The 26889-nt window shown below is 41.4% G+C and overlaps 1 protein-coding gene across 1 annotated transcript in view; it reads left to right on the top strand.

Moving 5' to 3' along the window:
* Positions 1 to 26889, top strand: part of THSD4 (thrombospondin type 1 domain containing 4) — a 234363-nt gene that overhangs the window by 26284 nt on the left and 181190 nt on the right. Inside the window, exons 4-5 of the mRNA XM_088520213.1 lie at positions 3682 to 4099; positions 20315 to 20417. Of these exons, the coding sequence (XP_088376339.1) occupies positions 3682 to 4099; positions 20315 to 20417 (521 nt within the window). The remainder of the gene's footprint in view (positions 1 to 3681; positions 4100 to 20314; positions 20418 to 26889) is intronic.

Raw genomic sequence — 26889 nt, 5'->3', positions numbered from 1 at the left:
CTTCCACCTCCTGCAAGTAGTTGCATAAAACAAATAGTGTTGGCAAGGCAGGTTAATTTCTAATGAAAGTCTTTATCTGATTTTTTTTTTCTCCCCATTGCCTTCTCCCGTTTCCCCTCTCCCTGTTGTTTTCTCCCCATTTATGGATTCGCATAACAGTCCCACTGCTGTTGCTGTGTGTCATTATCGATTCTACCTGGTGTACCCCCAAAATATAAAAGCTAATTACTGGCAAGCTATTTTATAGGGTTCTTAATTACATTGCAACAAGCTGCATTCCTAATTTCTAAGGATGTTGCCAAATGTGAAAGAAAGGCGCTTGAAGGCAAAACAAACCGCGTGTGAATAGTTTCATTCCAGACAATATGGGTTTAAATAAGTGCCTGAACACTGATAAAGATGTTAATAATTAGAGGTTGTGTGTTACGCTTTGTTTCCAGCCATTTATATGTTGAAAGAAATGTGACATTCCTAGCTGCATGAAGTTAATATTCCATGTCATAGGAAGGGCGTTCCAGTGAAATTCCAGATCATAATTGCTGAACAACCTGAGCAAACTGAAACTTGTATTTAGTGCCACACTGCAAAGTTTTGGGTTACTTTAGCCCTGCTTGCTGTGGGAGACTTAAGGAAAGAGATGAGGGCAAAGGAGAGAACTCATTGGTGAGCCTTGATGCTGCCATGAACACCTCATCATAAGGGTCCTAGCACCTTTGGCTGCCAGCAATGCTGCCTTATTTCTCTGTAAGTTGGGACATCTGCAATGTTGCCAGGTTAAAGTGTAGAAAAAGAAGTCAAGATGAGACAGACATTAACAGGGAGAATGTTATTTCTTTCACTTTGCATCAACTGTTAACATTTGTTGCAGCCATCAGCCATTTTACAAGAAAAAAAAAAGACTTCTCTCTGGGTCGATTCATTTTTTTTTTTAAGAATTTGGTGAGTTTCTAATAGCTTATGGACACTTTTGGCCTTCAACTATGGGTCCATCTTTCAGCTATTATGCAGGCTATATTTAAAACCAACATATGCCCATTTCATTATCTTCTTTTCAGCTAAGGAGTCCTAGTTTATATCACATTTGTTGCGTGTGCTTCGGTTCTTTCAATTCCCACTCATGATCTTTAACTAGAGATTAACAGTCAAACATCTGTCCTGTATTTGACTTCTTGCTTGTGAGCTCTTCTGCTGTGCCAGGCAGCAGTTCCTCCAGGAGGATCAGATGCCGTATCTCGCTGCTTGTCTGTGCAAGATTCGTTTGCTAGCATTCGTTTGCTGCAAAGAATTTGGTGCTAAGCAGGCTGAGAGGCGTATTCCTACTGCTCCAGATGGCCTGCACATGGTATTGCTCAGTTTTCTTCTCATGTTGATGCCAGATGCGAGGGTCTGATTATAGATCATAGACTCCAACCCTTATTTTTGTAGACCTGCCACCCTCCATCCACCCTTGTAAGGGCGCTGGGATGCCGAATGCTCTCATCCATCTAGGAATACCACCCTGCGCAGCCCGCGCTCCACGCGCTGAAATAGGGAGTTCTCAAACTGCCAGGAGTTGTTGCCAAGGTTTGTTCATATCTCAGACACCTCAATCTACTGTGGTCAGCTTGAGAAGAGATTTTCTGTCTGTCAGAATCATTAGAGGCTGGGGCAATTGAGAATAAGGAATTCTATCTGTTTTCCACATAAAGTGAATTGCTCCAAAATCTAAATGCTTCATGTGAACTAAGATCCCAAAGTGTTTCTAAAGTACAAAATATGATTAGAAATCTCAAGAAAGAAATATTATTTCTTCCTTTTAGTTTCATTCTTGCTCAGAAGTAAAGAGTTTTATGTTAAAAATGAGAGATGGCAGTGTCTTGGGGTACATTAACGGCTTGATCTGGAGAACAAACAAACAAACAAACTATGCTCATTTAAATCAGGTTGTTTTTTAATCTTGACTTCTGAACAAGGTCCAGTCCATAAATCGTCTCGGTCCCCTTCCTTTCCTGTCCTTCATTTCTTGAGGGTTTTTATCTTTCTTTAATGCCACAAAGCTAGTCTGTATTTCTTTTCTCTACCGTAGCTACTCAATCCTTGTCTCAGCAATGACCATCACTGTCACAGAGCACATTACCTGGTATGCAGAGCTCCAGAGTGCTAGCAAGTTACCTGCTAGGGAAATCAGCACGCTCTCTCCTTCCATCCTTGAGCCAGAGGGATTGATTAAGAGGCCAACATGTCCATAAAGCTAGAATGTTAAGTAAATGACTGCCAAGGTTTCCATGTAAGAAAAGAAAAAAAATAAATACAAGAGAGGAAAAAAGCCCATAGAAATGCCTTTGATCTGTAGTTGTCCGACATCTGTAACATTTCAGTTTCTAGAAAATAAGTGTGTCAATTTATAACCGCTAGTTTTCACTGCAGTTCAAATGTATTTTATATATATTAAAAATACATTTTATGGACAGGAGGAGAATGACCTTCTTTCAAGGGTGTCTCCTTTCTTGAGCTGCAGAGGTTACCCAAGAACAGCTGTGTTCACACATTCACAGGGCTCTGAACAGGAAGATTTTTCTTTGCCAACTCCATTTCTTCAGACTGCAGCATTAGAAGTCTAGATCTGATGTGATGCTGAGCTGTACAGGGTGACAGGGAAAACAAATCCAAATGGACTCATTGCTTGCAGATAAAATGCCAAGATTAACCTACCTGAACGGTGTGAACTGAATATGGTTTTATTCGTTTTGTGATTTTTTTTTTTTTTTTTCCACTGCCAAGCTGGAGCTGAGTTTGTGGGCTGAGTCCCATCCGTTGCTGTGGGAATGTAGAAGGCTTCCGACCCTTCCCCAGGGAGCATGTGCTGGCTGAGAGTGCTCCCTGCTGGCTCAGAGGCCGCCCGACCAGGCAGCACCGCTCTGGGCCACCCTACCTGCCACTGCCTGAATCGTCCCCCTGCATCGTCCTGCCAGCCCCACGCTCTCGTCCTGCTGTACAGCCCAGTGGCCGAGCAGCATTCCCCTTCCAGCAGCCCGGGGGCTGAGGAGTGGCTGATCCCCAGCTTGTTTGCCGATGCCGTGCTCAGTGTAAGGTGCCCTTGAGCAGGGCAGGGACATGGGGCTGTGCTGCAGGTGGTCTTGGAGGCTCCTGGAGGCTCTCCAGGAACACAGCTTTCGTGGCCTCAGCTTTTCCTTACGCTGGCACTTCCAGTACTTCTAGCCCCTAGTTTGTTATATGGTTCATTGCCCAAAATGTGGAGTCTGGAGTAAGGAAAAATTGGTCTGTGTACCAAAAAGCACTTCTGTGCTGGTAAGCTGCTGTAGTGAAAAGTGGGCTTATATCCCAACTGCGTAAACTGGGAGCTCACAATTTATTAATTGAATGCACCTTTAATGCATATCTGTTTTTCTGTTTGTCATTTTTTCTAGGAGTCTTTTAGTAGTATTTTGATGTTCTTCATCCTTTTTCTGTCTCTTTTTTTTAAAAAAATATTTATTATCAGATGAAACACAGGAAACCTTTTAAATAGATACAAAATCTTTGTTAGTGGTTTTTCACAGATTTTTTTTGTGCATACTGACTTCAATTTTTCTTCGGTTATTATCCAAATCTCTAGAGTAACTTGGACAAAGAGTTGTATATGTATCTAGCTGCTTCTTCACTTATGAGTGAACTGTTCTGTCTTTCTCTCTGTGTCTTTAGAAGCAGAAGCAGAAATCCTATTGGCCCAGGAAAGTATGGATATGGAAAAGTGCCATATATTTTACCTTTGCAAACTGATACTGGTCAGCAACCTCAGAAACTTCGGAGGCAGCGACAATCATCAAGGAACCATGTATTTCATCAGAGTTCGAGTCTTGGGAACACTTACAGCCAGGCAGCTAATCCTTCACTGCAACATGGGAATCTTTATCAAGAAGAAAGCGGACCTCAGGCTGGACATCAGGCCATAGGGCCCTCAGTTTATCAGTCAACTTCATTTCCTGCATCTCAAAGTTTGTTTCATAGCAGCGACTCAAACCATCATGGTCCTGCATCCCACCAGGTGGTTCAGCCTCAGCGGGCCGCAGCTATTGTGTGCATTGGCACCTACAAGCAGTATAAACTGTGCAACACAAATGTAAGTCTGAGCTTTCTATATTCAATTTTTATCACAGCTCTGTTTCCTTGTTGTGGTAGATGTTCATGTTGTCCAGCACCAAAAGTGAAGCATTTATTTTATTATTTTTACGAATATTTTTGTAAACCTGCTTTAAAAGTGTCTGGGAGAATACTGAAAGGAGGTGTGTAATATTAGTTATCTAGTGCCAGATATTTAGGAATTCTAAGCAGTCCCTATACATAACCAACACGTATGATTATGATTTCATGAAGGGAAAAACAGAGTCACAGATGAGCTGAGCTTTTTCCATGTAGGAAATGAAAAAATGGAATTAGAATATATTATGAAAACTTCCTACTTCTGACTCCCATAAGAAAAAGTTGGTCTTTTGGGTATGATGTTCAGTGCTTTGAACAGCATTTAGAGCCAGTATCCAGTAGTTCACATCACTACCGTGGCTTTCCATGGCACTGTGCGCATTCTGTGATCAGCATCCAAGTTACACGCACAGATTTTGGTCTCCTAGCATCTGGGAGAGCAAATCTGTTATATTTTAATTTTTAGCTAAAACTACTCTGTTAAAAATTACTTAATACAAAAATGTCTGGCTGTGTGGAGCTCTGTGCTTTGGAGCATTCCCTCTGTGTGTGGGAGGCTAGTGAAGTTTTAAGACTTCTCTGTACAAGCAATTTTCATTATATTAAAGATTTCAGGTTTTAGCTATGTTATTTCAGTATTTTATAAAGTATATCTTCATAATGTGTCCTATTTGGACTACTAACTTAACTTAATATTGCAGACTTGAAGAATATCTTGAAGAATATCCTATTTGGATATTACAGGCAGGGTATCCTAGAGCGGTTTCAATACGTTGATCTAACAGGCATATGTGGTGCATATGTGATTCTTAATCTGCCTGTTGGAGAAACCGCTTCCTTCACTGGAGCCTTGCACAGAGGAACATATGATCAGGATAACAAAAATATTACCTAACCAAGTTAGCACTCACCAAGTGAGTACTTTTTGCCTCTTAGTGTAGTGGTTATCACGTTCACTTAATTTATGTATAAGGTCCATGGATTAGACTGGAGCAGCTGATTGAAAAGGCTTAGGTCTTTTGGGGAAGCCTTGTGTAAATGACCATTTAGTGCCTTTTTATGAAATGGAAGGCACGAAAGAGTTACTCTGAGCCTCTGTTGCAAACTTCTGTTTTGGGGGGGAGTTTCTGTTATTTCAAGGAAATGGGAAATGAACTTAGTGGGCATTAATTTGGAATGTTGTCTGTGCTGAATTTGGTCATTGGTGTTCTGGTGATATGCAAACATCCCAGTGGACAACACCCAAGCTCTCTGTTTTTCCTAATAAATCTCTCTTTATGAGCATATCCAGCATTCCGGTTTGCTCAATGCTTTGAAATACTGTCAAGGGAGTCTTCTCCCCATATGATTAGCCTTCATTTGGGATTCTCATTTCTTTTCCATATGTTGTTTTCCTCATCTTCATCTCTTCATTTTATTTGTTACATCAATGCAAAAAGTTGAACAGTGTGTTCCATCTGACTAAGGAATGTAGCAACAAGGAAGGTTTTCCAAAAGAAATTTACTTTCAGAGAGCAAATTTGGGAAGAGAGGAAGTTAGGAAGGAGGTGGAAGAAAGAAAAATTCCCAACTGGTCTAGATGATGGAGAAGAGTTTAGAGATGAAACTTGGTGAAACTGACATGTGGCATGGGGAGAGGCGGTTGTGAACTTCTGAACTGAGCAGTGGGCGGACACGCAGGTCAGTGTGGCCAATGGTCTGGCCATCCTCGAATTTTTTATTGGCAGTGTGGGAACAGGAGTGAAACGGAAGAAGAGCAAAACAGAAGAGGAGAAAAAATAGGTGAGCATTCTGTCCTGCATCTTGGCTGTGGTTGCATGTATCAATGCAGTTAAAAAGAAATCATCGTTAATCTTATTTGAGGTATTTAATAAGAAGGAAAAACTGATGTAGCTCCTTCTAGGCATGGAAATCTGCATGATATGTTCTTTAGTAAAATTCCTATTAGCAAGGGAGAAGCTGTAATGGATGTTCAGGATTATTCTCTCCCTAGAATGTGGTAATTAATGCACTTAAAGTTGCTAAGAAAGCTTACAGGCATGAAGGCCAGAAGAGTGCAAAACAAGTAGTATTTGTTTGCTTGTTCTTACAATTAAACACTTCTGCATGTGGGTTTTAATTTATTTTTATCAATGGTAACATGTACCAAAGACCTTTCAGCATGTAGAGAAGGATACCTTTTTCTTTCTTTTCTTTTTCTTATTCTTTCTGAAACATAAAACCAAAACAAACAAAAGAAACTGAATGATTGAGAGGAAAGATTCTGTTGACTGTTATCCTGGTGTTTGGCTCCTCCCTCCTGACTTTCACCTAATTGTAGTTAGTTAATAACAAATTAGATCAATGTGTCTTCATCCATTAGGTCATTTTCTCATCACTGTCCTTTTTTTTATTCTCATTAATCGCTGAACTTACATTACATGACTGACAGCCTGATTCATAAAAATTAAACTTGCAGGTTTTAGTTAGTGAGAACTTCAGACGTGCTTGTACTTGTTCAGCTGTTTTTGCAGGTCACCAAACTGATTTTTCTCATTGTACAAGTGGCTTCCTCTCATCAGCATCTTGCATGTTTTGCACGTGCTGTCCTCAGAGTATACAAGTGCCTGTCACCTTTTAAGCTCGAAACCAGTATTAAGTACCTGTCCTTCACATGCAAGCAGCACTGGCTGCACGCATCCCCTACTGAAGCCATACACTGCTCTGAACATCAGACTGTATTCCTCGAAGATAATGGAGTAGTGAGGAGGTCTTCACTGCTCCTCCCTTCCTGCCCCCCTGCACTGAACCGAAGGCAGTTAGACAGGCTTGTGAATGAAGCGGACCTTGAATGAAAACGTGTTTGCACTGCTGGTCCCCATGGCAAAGGAAACTACTCAAATTAAAGCATTTGCAGGCCACTTTTTCTTATTACTGCTCTTGCTCTTCAGGAGTGCCTGAAGGTGTGTGAATACATTTATGAATTCACTTCATGCTGAGGTTGCTGGTGGAGCGCTCACCATGTTTACTGAAATACAAATTTATTCTGAACATGAAACCAAGTCTCCAAAAATGTTATGCATAGAAATTATGTTTCTTCCCAGTGCCTCATGAGGTCCACAAGAAGTATCGTATCCTGGTGATAGGTATTGTGTGTAGTAGAGCATTCACAGAGTCATGAGATCCTTGGCAAGCTTGGGAAATACCTTGTTCGCACAGGAAGCTTGTGCTGCTGTGTAGCACTGCAGTGAGTGGCCCCTGCCCAGACTGCTAGAGAACAGCTGTGCTCCTCAGAAAGCAGCTGCTGCCTTTGGGTTGCAGCGCACTCACTGCTATCAGAGTGTCGCAGCGGCTCTTTCAGCTTCACTACGTGTATTTTCATGAATGAGTTCCCTCGCTGAGTTTACTCGTTCGAGAGGTGATCACCACTAGTACTTCAGCACTAGTACTTCAGTGTGTTGTGTTACTGCAGTGAGCATGGAGCTGTATTTTTATTTTTTATTTTTTTTTCCTCACTGAGGTTTGTTATGAAGCTTTGAGTCTGTTTAAACATGTTACATGAGTTAGATGGTGAAGTTTGAAAAACGTTTGCGTACTGGCTGGAGCTGGGAGAGGCTGAATTTGTGTCTATAAATAGCTGAAGATTCAGAGACACATTTCTGTCTAGGAAAAATGTGATATAAAAACATTAGGAATCTGAAGGAATCAAAAACAAATTGCAAATCAAATGGCCCAAACACTTCTTTCCTAGTTTCTTGGCCAACTATGTGTGGTAGGTTGGATTTAGTCACTGGAAATGTCTGAGGAATTACCTTTTTTTCTTTTTTTCTCTCTCTCTCTCTTTTTTTTTTTTTATCCTGAAAGAATGTAAATGACATTCATATGTCATGGAGGAGAGGGGAAAAACATTCGTGGGATTGGATCACTTCATCAATTCTAAATAGTAGCAATAGCACTTCAAAATATTGTGCTAGTGATTCAGAAACTTCACTCTGATGCTTGTTGAATCAGTGTTTTTTTATTTTCCACAGTAAAAGTTCTGCAGAGTGATTTAGATGCATAACCCTGTTATTTTTCAGAATACCGTCTGTCTGTGTTAAGGTTTAGAGAGGAAACTAAGCAATGAAAAGAAAATTGTACGTTCAGAATCTCAACTTTCTAAAGTCAGATCGTTGCATTCCTGACATATTTGTAGATGTGTTTAATACTGTACTTTAAATTTGAGTAGCTGTCATTTATCAATATGCACAAGTGTTGTGGGAGGTATTTTAAAGCATTCCAGCTTGTCTTGGGGTGGGATTTTTTTTTTTTTGGTCAGTTCATATTGACAAAAGTCTCTGTCTGAAATTCTGGTGCATGATTATTCAATACTGCTATAATTTGAACAAGAAATTTGCTTTTTATTCATGTGTTAGTTTAATAGTATCCAGGTTTTAGAAGCAGAGGAAGTTGCAGATGTCTGGCAGCTTTGTTCAAGGGAAATCCCTTGAATTAATTTGCGCTTTTTTTTTCCTTTTTTTGAAATTAAAGCTTTTTGTCCAAGGTTTTATGGACATTTGGTAACTATTCCATTAATTACAGAAAATTACAGGGACCGAAAAACATCTACTGTCATATTTGTATGTACATAGATGAAAGAAGTAATTATTTTCTGTCATTTTTAGTAGATTAGTTCAGTATTGCTGATAACAATGAGCAAGTCTAAGGTGTGTCTGCAAGTCAGATAGCTGGTAAATAATGTGAGTGGCGCTAATACAGGATCTTGTAGCACTGGTGCCCCCCATGCCTGTCCTCTTGGAAGGGAAGAAGTACAAAGTACAGGAGAAGCTGCCAAAATTCAGCTCAGCAGATCCCCCTCTCCTGCAGCGCTCTAGCAGCACTATTGCTCAATTTCTCGTTTTGATTTTGGCTGTTTTCAAGCATATTTTGCTAATTGTGACCTGAAAATGGTCAAAACGTAAGAAACGTATAAGAAATATAACTCTGATTGCTACTAGCACCAAAGTGTTTCCTTACATAACCAAGGAAGGGCTGAGTTGAAGGATGGTGGCCCAAAGCCGGTCCCCTAGAGGGACTGGGAGTGGGAGGCTGGTGCAGACTGGAACGGCTCAGTGAGGCCTTTTCCCAGGAAACACGGAGGCAGCTGCTCTTGAAGAGTGCAAAATTCCGGAATAATTAAAGACGTGGTGAAACTGAGGGCAGGGGCGGGGGGGAAGAAAGAAAAGGCTGTGGTGCTTTGTCTCTGCTTGGCTAGTGCATCAACCAAGTGTGCCCTGTGCTTGTCCACAAGCAACACCTCTGCGGGCAGCGCGCTGCGTGCGTCGAGACGTGCTGTGCAAGCGTGCTTGGGGAGACGAGATAAAATACCTGCTGTAGGCATCATTCACTGATATTGTCATTGCAGGGACTGGTTTAACCTTCCCAAAGTTGCTGTGCAATGGCTAGATGTGATTCCTATTGTAAGGAAGGGAGCTCACCTCTGGAAGAATGAGATTTAAAAGAAGCATTCAGGAAGTCTAGTGCCCAGTATTGAGCTACTAAAATTGGTGTTTTTACAGTGTTTAATATCCTATTTATTATTTGACAATAGCCAAAGCAAAATTTACGTTGACCAAAATTGTAATTATGTGTTGGCCATCCCTCTGCAAATCAGATCCAGAGGTTTTCAGACAGACACCCAAAATGGAAAGCACACAGTTGTTCGGAGCCAAGAAGGGACTGGATTAAGTGAATTGCGCCATACCTGATTTCCTCTTCTCCCCCACCCCAAGCTGTTGTAGGACCAGTCCTGGAAACCTGAGATCATCCTTCCATGCAGTGCATGCCTATCAGCTTCTGCACTAAATGAGACAGAGATTGGAACAGTCTTCTCACCAAACACTCCTGATTCATCCCCAGAGTAAGTCTGTCCTGCAGACTGAATGAGTCATAGGTCATATAGAAAAATGCAATTGTACAATTGAGGACGGACCTCATCAGCACAGAGAGCCAAATTAAATAGTAATTGCATGCAAAATCTCAGTTCTCATGTCTTCTAAGTTCAGGTCAAGCATTCTTTTTATGTCCTTTGACTTAAGGTATATATCATTCTAAAACACTTTAAAACAAAGTAGTAAGCCTTCAAAACCCAAATTCCATCATAGAATACATGGGTATTCCAGGACTTATCAGCTGTTGCAGCAGAGCCAGTGGCCTAACCTGGACAAGGAATTCATCGGGTACTCAAACTGCAGGGGAATGGCAGTGCCTCGCCACGGTTTTAAAAGGTTTTAGTTACCATGAGTGTTTCTGGCATCCTCCAGCTACCACCCATCTCTGCTCCCTTCCCTTCTCCCTTCACCGTTTCTGGCTCAGTTCTGCTTCTCACTCTTGGTGCCTTGTCTAGTGGTTCCATCTCTTCTGCCTCCTGTCCCTCCTCCTTGTGCTTAAGTTCCCTGTCCTTTCTGCCTCCAATGTCCGTCTTTTCTCAGGACCTTCGCCAGCAGACTTGCTCCTCCAGACTTCTCTGGGACCTGAAAATAGGAGACAAACCAGTCCTGGTTTCATTTCCAGGGCTTGCCCCAAATGCAGACCTTAGGAGCACATAGCAGTTACTGTGGAAAACTTTGCCTTTTTAGCCTCCCATTTGAGACAGACTTCTTGTAAACAGATTGTTCCAGTAGTTTAGCTGCAAAACTTTAACAAGATTTTACTGAACATGTGCAAAGTGGATTATCAGTGTTTTATTTTAACAGCTTGTGTTTTGGCTGGTTGGATAGGTTTCCATACAAAAGGCAAAAGATGCATTCTCAGCTAACACTTTCTTTGCTGACTTCAATTCACTTATTGAAAAGAGACAGGCACTTACATTTTGGAGGCAAAAGAAAAATGGTCAGGATATTTAAAGCGTGGAAAGAAAACCAAAGCACTTCTCTTCCCCTTATCTTTCTGTAGACATATTCTTGGGGGAAATAATCTCATCAAAAATGATATTAAGGTAGACACTAGGGATGGGAGATATTGGCCAGAATAGTTAAAGTTCAACAAATGCAGAGTAAATAGATGGTGCCACAAGCTGTAGCTCTACTGGAGTATTATAAAGTCTGCTAAATGGATCTGCTCGTTAGTTTGATGTACCTTTTTTAGAAGAAGTATGACCTAGGAAGAAAGAAGCTGGGTGTGTGTTGTATCAGAAATGACTTTTGAATGTGATTTTTGATGGAAACAAGAGCTCCAAAATCTGAACAGCACTGTAATTTCTGTAAAAAATGACTTAATGGTTGCAGGAGCCAAGTGCAAGATCCAGTTACGGTGCTCTGCAACTGTTCCCCTTGTGTGGAAGGCATGTTCCACATTTAATTCATTGAGGGTCTTTTTACAAAATCTGTTTCAAACTCCTGGTCAGTAGGATGTGCTCTCTTCTAGAATAGAACGCACTCTCACAGCGGGGTTACCAGAACTCACTCTAGGACTGAACATTTGTCCTTCCCATAAAGCTGCATAAGCATATCAAGATTTATTTCATTCCTGTATTTCTGTTGCCCAGTCTTCAGTTAAAGTAGGAATCCCCCTCTAATAGCCTTGCGCTTATTTGTCATAATTAGATTTTTTAATTAAAAGCTGGAAGGCAGTAGGATAAATCAGAAACTTCTCTGAAGCATTAGTCCTGCTGCTGGATCCATTCAGATAGTCCCTCCTCCCTCCCAGCAGCCAGTCATTTAAATGGAATGCATACAGTGGAACTGCCAGGTATTCCTATTTTCTATATTCCATATAGAAAACTCTAGGAGAGTTTTATTCCTGCATACTTAGGATGCTGATAGAATGAAAGAATAAAATAATGAAACCTACCACATATAGGCTATACCCTAGAAAAAAAGAGGCTGCTCTAAGAACAATGGTCTTTAAAACTGAAATAAAATATTGCCAGAAATTCTAGTAGAGGCTATATTAAATTGGCATAATTTTCCATAAAATGTAGAGACAAAATATATCATTTCTGCCTTCTGTAACTCTGATTTCAGTGGACTTGCATCAAATACGAGTTTGGCTCAAGGCCTTTCAAAGCTGGCATTGGTACCTTTTTACAAGGATCTTGGAGTGACTGGTTGTTCTAGTATAAAGAATACTATTTTACAAAAATTCTATTAGAGCAAAGTTTAGAGCAGCTCTTATTATTTGGGTATTATATTGAAACCCCAGTTGTGGGTCCGTAACTGTGTCTTTGGCTGGTGCGCGCTGCAGAAGGGCGCGCTGTTTCCTGGCCGGACTGGCAGGGTGAAGGCAGCGGAGCCCTGGGCAGCCGCAGGGCTGAGCTCCCCGGCGAGGCTTCCTCCGCGCGCCGAGCCGGCCTTTGGCAAGCGCGAATAACCTCTGCTTGAGCTCCCACCAACCGAGGAAGGGGGGCGAGGTAAAGCATTATATAGTCTTTCTTTAAATAGGTATTTGCAAAGGAGGACATTTAGTGGATATTTATTATGCAGCATATTCTTACAAAACATGATACCACCGTTAGCCTGACGGTAGCTGTTGTGCAGCGCAGTTAAGACTTTCGTTGCAAGTGCCAAGGTTTTGATGCTTGATTGGGAGCATATAAAGACTATTCTGTGTGCACTCCCGTCTCAATAACTCTTCATTCAGGGGATTGTGCATTAACATAAATTTGGGACAGTGCAAAATAATAACTACTTTTGGAGAAAAATGCTTTGGAATGAGGTGATAGTCATCTGGTCTTTCACTGGATTAAAGGAAGTCTGGGAGCAGTCGGCAGGTGGGATTGTAGGAGGTGGGACCAGGCGTGCGTAGCTGCACGCCCGACCACAGGCTGCTGGGGCTTTTTTTCTGATTGCTTGTCTCCCCCTGCCCCTCCAATTTTTTAATTGTTAAACATTAATGTTGTACTAAACAGGTTTTGGTTTTAGTTCTATGGAATAAAATTTGTAAAACTTTAGCAATAATCAGAAATATCATTTTCTTAAAAAGGAGATGCTAGATGAAACTGAGGGACTGTACTACTAATTTTCCTGTAACAGCTCTTTGGTGCACTCCTCCTAAGCTTGTGATGCCAAGCGTTTCTTGCCATGCACTTCAATCAGGATGGATACTTTGTGGGGCGGATGAGTGGCTAAAAATAATTTTATTTAAAACTTAAGCTGAACTTGAATCCTTTTTATATTCTTAAAAATTGAAAATAAAATCAGTTATTTCAATCTAATCAGATGGATTTGTCAGTGAGATCGAAATTCACAAACCTGCAACTTAAGCAAAAAAAACAAACTTATTTTTCCATCTGTTCGGTTGAGCTTTCTTCCCCATTATTAGACCTAGTGTTTTTAGCTGTAAAGTGCTATTAAAGGAGAAAAAAGGTAAAGCACTAATGGGCACACTTGCTGCATTAATGCAGACAATACATTAATGCTTAATATTTGATGCATTGCAAAGTTAATAAAGACTAGGTGCAGATAATGCTTCCACGAATTTCTAGATATATTCAGGGATATCTTCTGTCACACAAACCTGAAATCAATAATAGAAAAAATGTTTTGAATTCCAGCTGCACAACCCCAAAAATGCTGGAGTCATTCACTCACTGTAGCCATTAGCCATACTGTATTCAAGCATCCAACAGTCATGTTCTGTTAATTTTATTTTAGCTAGAAAGAATGTAAAAGAACTTAATGGAGTTGGCAGATGGAGAAAGAAAATAAAGGGTAAGTTGACAACAAAGCAATGGTGAAGGATTTACCTGGTAAAACTACACATATGCACATCAGCACTGCAGAACTGGATCCACTCAGTGGTTTTTGGAAGTATTCACAAAGTTGCTGAATCTTTAGAAATATTCAAAATATATGTTTGGAGCTGGAAGAATTGATTTCAGAGTCAAATACAAGTTATGTAGCAGTGTTTTCAAAAAGACAAAGCCTTTCAAAAAGAGGAACTTCTTAATTTGCCTTCTATATCAAGGAAGGTATTGACATACATATATATGTGTGTGTATATATGTATATATACACACACACACACTATATATATGTATGTGTGTATATATATATATATATATATATATTTAAAGCAGGACTGTGAATGTGCGGACCTGGTGTGGGTGAAACATGAGGTGATGCCAAAGCAAATCTGTAGGCATTTTGGCTGCGTGCGTGAACTTAATGGATAAAAGCTCACTGCAGCTGTTTGAGAAGAGCTAGATTACAGCTGGGGTTTTGATAACAGCGCTGCCTGGGCATGTAACGAACTGCAGAAAAACCACTGCAGCAGCAAGTGTTGGGGAACCATCCTCTGCTAAGCCTCAAGTAATATTTCCCATGCAAACATTTTTCAATGAAAATGTTCGATGCTGAGAAAACCTCATGTACTGGCTCAGATGTTGAATGGACTGCTAATAAGTTACCACTTGGATGTGGGGACCTTCGTGAACCAGCAGTTCAAGTCCTCTCCAGCATCGCTGCCTCCATGGCCCAGGTCGCATCAGCCTGGGAGAGGTTCCCAAGAGCAGCCCCCGTGGGGGTGGCACGGGCGCCCTGCCTCCCCTCAACATCTCTCCCTGCGTCGGGGAGAGAGGCACGAGTTTGGCAATTGCCATAACCAGGTTTCAGCATCTCCTCTGCAAGAGGCACAAATTCATCGCCTGGAGCAGCGCTGGGATTGAGGCAGCAGAGCTGCTGTTCCTCCTCACTGTGGCCAGATACCGCTGCATACGCAGATGTTCCTTTTCATTCCATGTCAAGACAGACGTTTACAGTATAATGTCTGGGGTCATGGGCTGTAATGAGAGCCGACTAGCACTATTTTTATTGAATAGCTGTTCTTTGTATAATTAAGAAAAATGCATTTTAAAGTTTGCTGCCTGTTTTTGTTTTTCACAAGCATCAATTCAATTTTACTAAAAAAAAAAGAATCTGATATTTTGAGCCAAAGACTTTCAGACACATTTAATATGCCTTAATTCTTTTTCTATTTGGCAGACCATTGGGTTTCCATTTTTAAAAATTAAAACTGTTGGAGGAATACAAAAAACCCGAAGTATTTAAAGACTCAGTTGCCTGAGGTGTGAAATCCAAGTAGCACTGTAATGGGAGTGCCTGTTCTTTGGTGATACAGAGAGAAGTTCCTTACTTGAAAAATTTAAATTTTGTGGACTCGATTCTGCTTTCAGACGTGCAGATGGAACTTCCATGGATGTCAGCAGAGGAGCAGGACACAAGCCCAGCAAGGGAAGAAGTTCCTTGCAGATGTGATGAATTGCTAGACAGAGCGCTGGATGTGTGTTTTGCAAGGAAATTCCACTTTTAAAAGATGATATTCTTGAAATGAAAGAAGCATCTTCAGATTATGCTTTCAAAAATAAGTATTTTAATTATTTTTCTCTGGAGTTGTATTTTCCTTTTGGAATATAAAAGGATTAAGACTAGACAGCATCACTGCAGAAATGAAATGGCCAAATGGACCATAAACATATTGCTTAGACTTAATTTAATATATAACCCACACATAGAAAATTTTAATTATAAATTACACCCAGCCTTTTTCTGTGATATGGGGCCATGGGAAAAGGAGTTTGCCAGTTACCGTAGGTCGTAAGAATGAAAGCAGCAAAAATCTTAGTATTTTGAATGTCTGGTTTAGAGGCAGTTTCGGTGTCAAAATGGCCTATTTGGATTTTTCCCAGAAGTACATTATCTGAGTGCATCTTTGAAATAATCTGGCTAGTGACAGGCATGCTTCCAGTGCCAGTATAGATCATCCGAAAGATTGATACCGTTTGTGGTGTTTTGTCAATACTTCATGAATTAAGTAAGAAATTGTATAAAAAAAAAAAATCCTTTTTTTTTTTTTTTTTTTTTAGTGGTTTCCAAAAGTCAGAAAAGCAAACAGGCAGTTTATTACTATAGTCTTAGCTATTCATGTAGCTAGTTTTAAGAAAGCAGTAATGGTACATGACAAAGTAGTACTGGGTGTCGCTGTATCTTGGAGTGCTTTGCTTTCCTATCCATAGCTTGCCATGAAGCTTACACATAAATAAGATTACTTCTTCAGAAATGCTATATTTGATTCAATGAGGAAACTCAGGAAATTCAGCTCGAGATCCTGTAAGTCAGATGGACACTTCCCAGTTGAAGGGCTGTGCGGTGCTGCTGTGATCTCGCCTCATGGAGGTCCAAGAAGTAGAGCTGGCCGAGACACCAGCCTCGTGGAAAGAGCGGGCGGGAAGAGCCGCGGAAGCTCGAAAGCCTCTCGCGTTGTGTGAAAATGCCCGGCGCTGAATAAAGCCCCCAGGCCTGACTGACTGATAGCGTTGGCAGCATATTTGAACTGCGAGCCATCACCTAAAAAAATGCAAAATTAGGGAGTCGAGAGTGTGTTTCTAATTTTATAGTGTGTAGTTGAAAGAATACAAGAAGAGTCTGCCAGCATAAGATACAGTTTTATGTGGCTCTACATGACAGAATCTGTGAGTTTTCTTAGTGTGTGTAAAGTACAGTTTGCTCATCTGGTCTCCACATAGCTGGTTTAAAAAAAGAATTGTTTTGGACAAACATTTAAGGAAGTCCTCCTGCTTTTATGTCAAAACCTCTGGGAAAGGCTGTAGCGAGCTGCCTCAGTGAGCACAAAACAGCCTGTTGTTTCTGAGGGGAAAATACAAGATCCGTTGTTACCGAAAAGAAATGTTTTTGTTTTGTTTTGTTTCCTTCAAATCCCCATTATGCACCTGGCTGCTGATGCCCTCGTGCTGTGGGGGGCCTGGGCAGGCTGGCCCAGCACAGTTCCATACAGCGCCGGTCCCTCCGCGAGCCTGGAGCGTGGGGACGGGTCGTGTGGCTTCCGTCAACTCGCCTCTTTTCCAAGTCATATTCAGGCTAGATTGGCAGCGGGCCCGGGGGGTGTCGGGCCTCTGCCATGAACTGCCACTGCTCTGGCCTAGCAGGCAGGGCAGCGTAGCGGCGGCGCGTGCGAGGCCATTGTGTTTTAGGGTATAACTTTGTGATAACACAGTGGTTTCTGCCAAAATTGTGCTCTAAAAAACTCCGGAGAGACTGAGACAGCATGACGCAGTGCTTTTTTGATGAATGGTCAAGGATTTACTTCCCAGGTGGGTTGAGCAGCAGGCTGCCTGAACGTGTCATTTTGTTCAACTATGCCTTAACAATTTAGGAAGAGTCAATAAGTAATATATAGTTGTTAATTAGTATGTTTACAGAGTAGAGGGTAGATATTTTAAGTCTGGATGATTCATAAGCCATAGAAACCTTAGTTCTTTGCACCTTCTCACTGAAGAAATCAGAAATGGAATGCTTGTGATTGTATAAAGAATAAAGCAAAGAATTTTTGCTGGCAGGTTTACTTGCTTGGCCTTTCAGACAAAGTTTTAACTTGGAATTACATTTTAGGGAAAGAAATGGTGGAATTTCAATGGAAGTGAATTTTTCATAGCATGGTGCTGGGCTTTTAGAAGTCTCAGGGATGTTGTTAAGCTCATCTTTTTTCATCTAGTTCAGACTTGTTCCATGCAAGCTATTTACTGTTTTTCAGTCTTTTGTCTTGCTTTAAAGAATTGAGACCTCTGTCCTGTGTCAACTTTATCTAAATTTTTTTAAAAAATCGTTATATATTTTTTTCCCTCTTTAAGGGGAAAAAGGCACTATTTTTTGGCAACGGGAATGAATATTTTGCTCTTTTTATTCATACAGTGTCTGCCATTGGTATGAATAGGGTGGACAGGAAATGGTTTATGAGCCAGAAACACTGATACACAAGAGCACAAGCTCATGGCTAAGAGAAGGAAAAATAAGAAACAACGAAACTTCACAATAGACTGTTAGAAAAGCTGTGCCAAAAAAGAAAAGAAAAAGAAACTCGAAAGAAACCCTTCAGGCTGCGTTCTTTGCTCTTTGCTGGTATCTCACTTGACATCATTCTTCTTTAATTTACTGGAAGGACCTGAATTTATGCTGTTTCAGGGGTCTGGCCCTTCGCTTATAAGATACCTACGATGATTAATTTCCATTAAAAGTTTAAGCTTTGGTAAGTTGTTTGTTGTGGCTGAATTAACTGCATGTCCCAGAATGAAGGATGTGTATTTCAGTTGTGGCAATATAGCTTTGATTTGTGTTTGGCCCTAGAAAGACTTTTTGTCCAACCCTTACAATATAATTTGTTAACTCATGGCTGTATTTTCAGGGATGATTTCTTGTTTGCTTCTTGTGTGAGGGTTTGTTGAGGAAAATATTTGCATGTACTTGGAGATCTCAGAAGGGAGGGCAAACAAAGCACAGATGGCTGTTTGGCCAGAAGTGATGTTTGTTCCAGAAGACTTGTTCCTCTGAGTCTAACAGCAGATCAAGTAGTCTGTGAACTAACTTGTAGGCCTGCCTTGGGTGCAGTTTATTGCCCACTGGAAAAGACTTGGCTTTGATGTCTCTCTCATCTAACTAGATGCATCTTCACGTGCAGATGGGAGGTGCAAAGCAGGAATTCCTGGGCAGAACTTCCTGTGGGGCCCTTGGTAGGTTGGCTTTCGCTGCAAAGCAGACAAGGCTTTCCTCCATACCAATATAAGAGAAATGATTTGTAGATGCAGGAGGGATCTCCTCTTACTGCTTGTTTTCCTACTACATCCTCAAAAACAGTTATTCAGTCATGTTGCTTTTATGTCTCCAGTTTTTCCTTGAAATCTGTTTCTTTTAGAAAAAAAATAATTTGCTGTTCTATTTTAGTTCTTTATGTGATTTCCATTACTTTTATGTAGAAAGTATTTTTAACAGCTGTTTTGATCTAAGACTACCTAAAAAAAATTCACCCTGCATGCATGACCAAACCTGATCTGTTGACTCCAAGCACATAGGCTGTGCTGATTAGAGCCCCTGTTCTCTGCACATCCTGCTCCTCTGTGTGTGTTTCTAGGCAGAGCACTCTTCTCTGTGATTGTGGTAAAGTGAGGGCATGAGATAATTTTAAACAAAATATTTAATTATTTAACTTGTATTTAACTTTGGAGTCTGTTTCTGATCTGAAGAAGACTGGTCTGCCCAAAAGCTTGTATTGCAGTTGACCTAATGGCAGATGTTGTCTTCTGCCTCGGTGCATGCCTGGGTGAAGTGTCTGTATGCGGAGGACTTCTTGTTATGTGGTTTCCAAATCTCTGAAGCTGGCAGCTGAAGGGCACACATTAAAATACCAAGTAATATAATTGGTTGCAGTAATGGCATGTAAAAGTACAAAAGAAAAAGTGGTAACATACTGCAGTGTAGGATGGGGCGGGACAAGAGGCTGGTGTGGCCAGCATTTGCTGTTGTGGAAGTGTGCTTCAACTGTGTTGAGTCACAGCCCAGAAGATAAAAAATTAAAAATGCAAAGCTGTTGTGGAAAGGAAACGCTTCAGAGCTAGTTTATGGACTTTATCTTGAAGCATCTTGTTTTTGCTGAGGAAAAAGTCAACTCTAATGAATTTGCTTTTTTTGCCAAACCATCAACTACATGAATTCTGCCAGGCTGTCCAATACTTTTTCTACAGGCGCTTTCAGCTTTTAGTACTAGAACTAAGAAGTGAGCTGTTCGTTATGGCAATGACCCAAGTATACTCGTTTTTCTTGCTCTTCTGTAGTGCAAGATTAGTATCTCTTACCCGTACCAGGCATATTATCAATTTTGTAATGTCACAAATGCACTACCTGTTTGTCTGAAACTTGTGTTTTGCTAGTGCTGCTAAGTACCACAAAAGTTCTATTTTGCTTACTACCTTATCTAGTTAAGGCGTTAAGTGTGTTCAGCACCAACATGTTTCTCACATGTTGCTATCCGTGGAATAGGAATGAAATGTGTGAAGCCATAGAAACAGTGATTCTACAGACTAGAGACATAAGGAGATGAATTTGCCACTAAGTACTTGCCATTAAAAATCTTGAGAGGTTCTGTACAGCAAGACCTACTTGGATTAGAGGTATGCTGACAACAGAGAAGACCAGAATCTCTTCTTCCCCATATGGTTCTAATTTTTATCTTCTTTGGGGAAAAAAAAAAGGGAGTCTCTTTACGTTAATATTGTTCATAGAAAGTGACAGTGCCTTCACTGCCTTTCTAGAAATGAATGAATAGTAAGAAACCAGTAATGATATTACCATTGATATATAATAATTTGAATTTGTGTATTTTATTTCAACAGATGTGTCCTGAAAGCAGCAGAAATATCAGAGAGGTGCAGTGTGCATCATACAATAACAAACCATTTATGGGTCGATTTTATGAGTGGGAACCATTTGCTGAAGGTAAGGAAAGACATCTTTGTTTTGGATTTTGATGCAGACTGTATTTCATACATAAAAATATGGGGTTTTTTTATCTAACAAAGCCAGTAGGCTTTGTTGAGTCTTGTTGATCTTTCCCTTTTCATCTGCTGAATTTATTTATGGGATGACAAAAGTATCTCACTCCGGTGTTTCCCAGAGTACACAAGAAGGAGCACTTAGCACCTAAGTCCTGTATTGACAGGTTGTACCTCTTCTCTTACACTACTGCAACAGTATTTCAACTACTACACAGCTAACTGTCTTCTCTTTTACCCATTCACTTTTGAGTTTGTCTTTTGATGGTGAAGGTTCGATATAATTCCCTTTCAGTAAACAGAATTAAGTTTTTTGTTTGGTTGGTTTTTTTTTATCCAAACTTAGCATCTGACTCATGATTGTGATATGTTCAGTTCAGCACTCTCTATGATTTGTGTTTTCTACTGACACGTCCAATGGTTGGGATGGTGACTGTGGAAGGGGTAGCTCTGCTTGGGATTTGCCCAGCTGCACGCTGAAATGAATGTCCTGGAATACAAAGCAGCACCTTCCAGCCTCCTAACCCTTGGAGGGCAAAACCCCAGGGAGCTGGGCTTGCAGGCTTTCTCTGGTAATGTGTTTTGTGGAACGGTTATTTATTTATTCATCTTTCTGTCAGCAGCAGCTTGGCCTGCCTCAAGTAAGATCAACAGTTATTTATGAGGTAAATAGATTTTTAATTTTCAAATATTTCTCCAGTCTAGTTCATGTCTTCTTTTCTAAATTAATGTTAAAAGTTTCTCTTTCATAAAACTTCAAAGAACAAATAGGGTTAAGCTTACAAAAGTATATATGCACACTATAGCTAGGTATCTTTGTTGTTCTGAGGCCATGCTGTTTCTTGGAGTCAGTCGGTTATAGAACGTTATCCATAAGCTCTTTTGGTAGGAGGCTGTGTCTTCTGTGCTATGTCTCCCACCATATGCAAGCAGCAGGTCTTACCTTAAAAGACAAGATATAGGATAAATCAGGATACAGACCAATCCGCTTATCCTTTCTGAATATGTATAGAACAAAGCAGAAAGAACTTACTCGGATTGTTTAAGTCTCTCCTGAGTAAGTAGCTGCATGGAACACAGTTCCACATAACTAAATTAGATGTAACAGGTTAGGCCATGGCCTACAGGCAGTGTCTATAGGGATTCTCATTGCAGCAGACTCCATTACAAATAAAGGCTTCAGTTTGTACTATAGTTTGTCTTTATGTTGGCACCCTGTTCCTGTAAGCACTAAAACTGATGTAGTGGCAAGCATCACCGAATAATGCACCATGCTCTCCTCTAAAAAGGAGGCAAAATGAGAAAAGTATGGAAAAGGAGTAAGAAAATTGCATTCCTGATGGAGGGATTCCTCCTGCAAGGTTGGGGATTTCAGTAAACTGAGGTCAAATGTGCTGTGCAAAATAGAGCCTGATACCAGCTTTGGAAGTGCTGGCTGGGCGAGTCACCCGGGAGAGAGCACAGGCTAATGTCACTGCGTTATCCCTCCCGAGGACCCGCGAGCCCCTTGCTGGGCAGTGTGTGGAAAGCTCTCTTGGGGTTAGCTGTTGGGTTTCTGTGCCTGTTTTGTAAGTGACAAAGATGCTTCCAAAGTTGTGCGGGAGGAGATATTAGTCATGGTTTGCTTATTTTTTAGAGGACTATCCTATTACACTCAAGAAATTTTGCAGATGTGTGAGGTTCCCTTTTCTCTCTGCTCAGAGATGGGGATTTCCATGTGTTCTAGAAAGCAGCAAACAGTCTGCTCTCGGTAGTGCCCGAAGATGGGCAGCTATGAGTCACGGTTGGCATTGGCTGTTTTTGCAGCTAAACTTGAGTCGGTGCAGGTTCAGGTAAGTTAATGTTTGACTCCTGGTTGATGAAGTAGTATTTGTTTCTGATGTAGCTACACCTCAGTTCTGGTTCAAACTGTTGTGGGTGTTCTGAAGTGTTGCTGTGCTGTAATTCTTTGTCTCAAGTTACGAATATTCTGTATTTTTAGTTTGTCATGCTGGCATTCGCCAAGTTGTTCCAAAAGAAGTTTGAACTGTACAACTGGGACATCTTGTACCAAGCATTCAGGCAGAGAGAGGGATAGAAACTTCAGCAGTCATGTTGGCCAGAGACATTCTGCAGGCAAAAGGACTCCTGCTCAAACATGGCCCCAGAGACAGGCGGTGTGTTGGCTCTGATGCATCCCTGTCCGAGCTGCCACTGACAGGGCACGGCCAGTGGCGGGCCGGTTCAGCCCACCACTATCTCCTTGCTTCCTACACAGCAGCTTTGGCTCTTCTGCCTGTGCCAGGAAAGATGACTCAGGGGATCTCAAACGTGCCACAACCATTTCTTTTTCCCTACCCTGCACTGCACAGCTTGCTCTGTATGTTTATGTTGGATCAATACGGACAGCTAAACCATGATTTACAGCCTTGTCCTGATGGTAAGTTAAGTATAATTATTATTATTTTTGAAAGACACAAATATTTTGATTTCTCCCCTTTTCAGTTTAGTGCAGCTGTATTTCTAATCCTATTTTATCTCCTATTGCTCCAACAAAAACTTTAGTCTTTATTTAAAAAGCCATATTAAAGGGACTATAAACCCTATGAATTTAGAGTATTTAATGAAAAAATCCCTGGTTTGTGTTGGAGAAGCAGTAGCTCAGGATAATTTTAAGGGCAGGACTTTAGAGGAAGTTCCATTTCGGATACAGGGAAAGCGTCATCATGAAATGATAATAAAACCTGTAAGGAAATCAAAATCAGTAAAAGCAATAAATGTTTGAGGCATTCTGATAATTCAACTCTTCAAATTTGAGCTCTTAATTTCAGTTAAGATTCTTAATCTAAAGAAGGTAGTAGATATTTTGATGAACAAGTTGAAGGAATCTGTATAAGGAAAAACACCTCCTTAGTTAATTTAAAAAGTATAATTCCATGAAAATCGAGTTACAGAAATCTTTGTTAGTGAAGAAGAACTGCACTTTGCGAGAGGAGAGGAACAACTGAGCAAAGTTTGTCAGAAATCTTTCTTAAGCCTAGGAATGAAATAAAGTCCCTTCCAGGAAAATCTCCGTCTGATACTTCATCTTTAAAAGGACACCTGGTTAATCTCCCGCATATTGTGAAATACAGTATTTTCCAATCAGCGACACTGCCGTGTCCTGACCAACTGCATGTTGGTGGTCTTGCTTTGAGTTTCATTTGCAAACGACAGTCAGGCAGTTATCCAGTATTTCAATCCTGCAGTACTCGTTGTGGGGTTCTGTTGTGGTACTGACCATTACGCTCCCTGCGCTAGGCGGGTGCCGTGGCGGGTGTGCGGCCGCTCGTGCTGCGCGCCGGGAAGAGGCTGCGCCTTCCGGACGCAAACGCTGTCCGCACCCACCTTGCTCCCCAGCAAGGGAGGCCACGGACGGGACTCCCTCCCTCCGGAGCGAGCTACGGGTACTTCTAGGGTCTCTGTTGTTTGAACTTAACTAAAGCTCTTTTCCTCTGTGCTTCCCGTGCTGGTGGACACGCTTTTGTGCAGTGCAGTATTTGACCGTGTTGCAGTGAAAGCTGGAAGACTTGCTGTTTCCAGTGTATGTGTTATTTTACATAGGCAGCTGTAGCTGATGTTAGAGCTTGATGAGCTCTAGCTAACAAAGGTAACAGGAGTGAAGACGTGGCTAAAGCATCACTACGGAGTGGTGGCTGTACACTTGATTTAGTTCCACTTGGCAGAGTCAAAATTTCTTTGGCTTAAAATTGTATCAGGCCAGAGAAGCTGCTAGGAACAGAGCCACGCTCAGATCTCGAGAGCTGTTTGAACAGTTTGTTGCTGGCAGCTGGTTGTTGGCCCGGCCGCCCGCACATAGCGCGGGGAGCGGCCGCGCTGCCTCCAGCGCACAGCGGCGCTGCCCGCGCGGCTCCCGCCTCAGCGGGGCCGAGTCACGAGCCCCGGGTGAGCCCAGGTGCGCGCGGGGCCCTGCGAGGCCTGGCAGAGCCCGTCCCTCCTCCGACTCTGCTGGCCTTGGCTTCCTCTTACCACCTCATCCTTATGATGATTGCTGAGAGAAAAATGTAGCACGCTGCTCCTCAGAGCAGGCTTTGCGTGTGCTTGGGAGTCATGCACCGAAACTTCCTGTCGCTGACAGCTGCAGCAGTGCATCCGAACTAGCACTAGTGAAACCACTGCGGTTTCAGTAGAAAAAAACATGCCTGCAGCCTCCCCCGGTGCCAGCGCTGGTGGGTGCTGGCGTTGGGGCGGCTGCCATGACTGGGTGGCCTCACTGCAGCGTGAGGGCCATGGTGCCCGCCAGGACCTTCGGGCCTCCCCGTTGCCGCCCCGAGCGCTCCTCAGGGCTGCACGGCCCCTCGCGTGGGAGGGCAGGATCTGCTGCATCTGCTTCAACTGGGTCCGCATCTAGACTACTCCAGTTTCAACATTTGTATCCCTGGAAGGGTATTTAATCTGTACATTTTTTCACACTGGACTTCGTGGTACTCTGTCTGAAATAACTTTCATGTCAGCACTCCAGCCCAAAGCCTGCCCTGCATTCAGAGGACTTGCTGTATAGACAGTAAAAATCCTGTCTGAGCTTATTGTTGTAAAATACCTTCTAGTAACCTGAAATGCAGCTATGTGCTTTTCAGCTACAGTTGTAAAATACATACACTGTAAAAAAAATTAAATATAGACCTCCCCTAGGTGTGTGGCAAGTATTGCAACTTTGGGAAGTCACATCAGATGAGGCATTTATGATATAGACTGGGTTTGTTTTGATATTAGCACGGGGACTAAATGCTAATAAAAAAGCTGCTACATTTGTGTGTGTGTGTGTGATGCAGGAAAGAAATGCTTCTCTAGTAGATTGCATAAAATAGTAAACAACTTAAGAAGTTAAGCGGCTAGGGAAATTCTCCAGTCTGCTGATAATTGATAGTATTGAATAAACTCTGTTTTATTACATTTAATTATAAAATGGAAGAAAAGCCTAACTGATCTTTTACAAATCTGTCAGTTACTGAAAGGTGCAAATAGTTTCAGGCACTTTGGGACACACGGGTCAGCATGGTGCCAGCAGAGCATTGCTGGAGGTCGGTTAGAAGGATGTGACCGACGTGCTCGGCAGCAGGCTGCAGCCACGCAGACTTTTGCTGATGCCTTAGGGCAGTTCTGCTGAATGTGTCTGGTGTTTAAGCTATTACCGGTCTGTGTCTTCAGGTGCAATAGTGACACAAGCCTGGTCACACCTTTTCTGCCACAGCGAGTATTTAACAGAGCATCTATCATTGATTAACTCTGATGCAGGTAGAGCTTTAGTTTATTGCCTCTGTGCAGGAAAAAAGCATGGGGCACTGTGCCTGGAAGCTGTATGACTGAGTAGTATGATATTCTTTTAAATTTATGCACTGTGCTCCTAGCAGAGCAGGGATTACATTATACTTGCAGATTTTCCCATAGCTTCCTCCTGATTCTTTATTTCAGAGAGTGTAATGGGTCCTTTGAGTTTTGAAAATTGAGTTATTAATTTGATTTGCCTTGGAAGTAATGGCTTTTAAGAGACTAGATCTGCATCAGACCTTGGAATTTTTTTCTGGAGCTTCATGAAGTGATTTATTTGAAGTAAATCTGTCTTCCTCATCACATCATATCTAGCAAAGTTGGTAGAAAAATAGATGTGTCATCTTATATAAAACTTAGTAGCTCTTTGGTGGTGCAGTGTGGCATGGTTCAGTGGGTTACTTCTCACAAAGTGTTTTATGACAGCTTTAATAATCAAGTCCTAAAAGAAAGAGTGTTATGTTTAATTGCTTTCCCATATTCTTGGAATAGGAAGCAAGTTGTTCTTGCAGTGCTTCCACATATTCCACATAGATGGGGACGTCGCTTTTAAAAGGCCGATGTGCATTCAGGCGGTTCAATTTGGTTGTCCTGAACCAAAATGAAATGGAAAAGGAAATCACACTTCAACAGCTCTGTGTTCAGAAAGTACCAAAACTGAATAACAAATCAAATGTGAAAATTAGTATATCTGAAAGAAGAAATTTTTTTTGACATTATGTGAGGTGTCACCACCAAGATTTAATAGATACTGATATTCTGTATCTATTTCCACAGAACTTTGCTTTACTGAATGTATGATTGTAGTCAGGAGGAAGAATTTTATACTCATCACACAGATTTTCTGGATCTTTCCTTTGTTTTTTCTAAAACATATGTATTATAAACAAGTCTTTAAAATATATATTGTTTACATGCACATTATTAGTGCATTATTCAGTGCTCTTTGTCAAGTCTCATTATTTCTGTATATAAAGCCTTTCTAGAAACACTGTAGACTAAACACTTCTCGAGTTTTGTATACTGAGAGAAGCAGCATTGGAGTTGTCCTTTGGGTGAAATGGAAGCAGAGCCGCAGCTTGGCGGAGCAGGCGGTGGGCGCTGCGGCG

Source organism: Tinamus guttatus, unplaced genomic scaffold (assembly GCF_059628265.1).
Source record: "Tinamus guttatus ecotype Peru unplaced genomic scaffold, ASM5962826v1 Tinamus_guttatus_pri_ptg000004l, whole genome shotgun sequence".
In the NCBI taxonomy this organism is placed as follows: domain Eukaryota; kingdom Metazoa; phylum Chordata; class Aves; order Tinamiformes; family Tinamidae; genus Tinamus; species Tinamus guttatus.
The sequence above is the reverse complement of the archived record's forward strand: the minus strand, read 5'-3'. Positions and strand labels throughout refer to the sequence as shown.